The 685-nt window shown below is 50.2% G+C and overlaps 1 protein-coding gene across 1 annotated transcript; it reads right to left on the bottom strand.

Moving 5' to 3' along the window:
* Positions 1 to 7: 7 nt before the first annotated feature.
* Positions 8 to 515, bottom strand: LOC114617117 (60S acidic ribosomal protein P1). The gene has a single exon (XM_028762654.1). The coding sequence runs from the start codon at positions 407 to 409 to the stop codon at positions 65 to 67; it is 345 nt and encodes a 114-aa protein (XP_028618487.1). The 5' UTR covers positions 410 to 515; the 3' UTR covers positions 8 to 64.
* Between the last annotated feature and the right edge of the window lie 170 nt (positions 516 to 685).

Here is a 685-nt window from a genome sequence, read left to right as displayed (position 1 = left end):
ATAAAACTTTTTTTTTTTTTTTTTACAGGTTCAGCTCTTTATTGGACATGTCAACAAAAGCAGTTTAGTCAAAAAGACCAAAGCCCATGTCATCTTCTGATTCCTCAGACTCTTCCTTCTTTGCTTCCACTTTCTTCTCCTCAGCGGGGGCAGCAGCGGTGGATGGAGCAGGACCACCAGCAGGTGCAGCTCCAGCTGCTGGAGCGGGCCCACCAGCCCCTACATTGCAGATGAGGCTCCCAATGTTGACATTGGCCAGAGCCTTTGCAAACAAGCCGGGCCAGAAAGGTTCAACACTGACACCAGCTGCTTTAATGAGGGCATTGATCTTATCCTCCGTGACCGTCACCTCGTCGTCGTGCAGGATGAGGGCGGAGTAGATGCAGGCGAGCTCGGAGACAGAAGCCATGTTGTGGACTGCTGGCACGGTGCTAGTCGCCGGATGAAGTGAGGGCCTCACCCCAACGCGGCCTTAGCTTCCTCGGAAGGACCGAGCACCTTGGCGGCAGCTGAGGAAAGGGTCCTATTCATAAAACTTGATATCTCACCTCCTTGAGTTTCTTTATCCTCTAGTTCCCTTAATGAGCTGGTAAAGATTTAGCACACTAAACTGAAAGTTTTGTACTTCATGCTTGTTTCCAGCATCCAGCCCTTTCTCACTTTCTACGAAAACCCTGTCTTTGAG

Source organism: Grammomys surdaster, unplaced genomic scaffold, assembly GCF_004785775.1.
Source record: "Grammomys surdaster isolate TR1022 unplaced genomic scaffold, NIH_TR_1.0 134, whole genome shotgun sequence".
Taxonomy (NCBI): Eukaryota; Metazoa; Chordata; class Mammalia; order Rodentia; family Muridae; genus Grammomys; species Grammomys surdaster.
The sequence above is the reverse complement of the archived record's forward strand: the minus strand, read 5'-3'. Positions and strand labels throughout refer to the sequence as shown.

What these genes read in the sequence shown, in the direction of transcription:
- LOC114617117 (XM_028762654.1), bottom strand. Translation starts at nt 409, where the DNA reads ATGGCTTCTGTCTCCGAGCTCGCCTGCATCTACTCCGCCCTCATCCTG.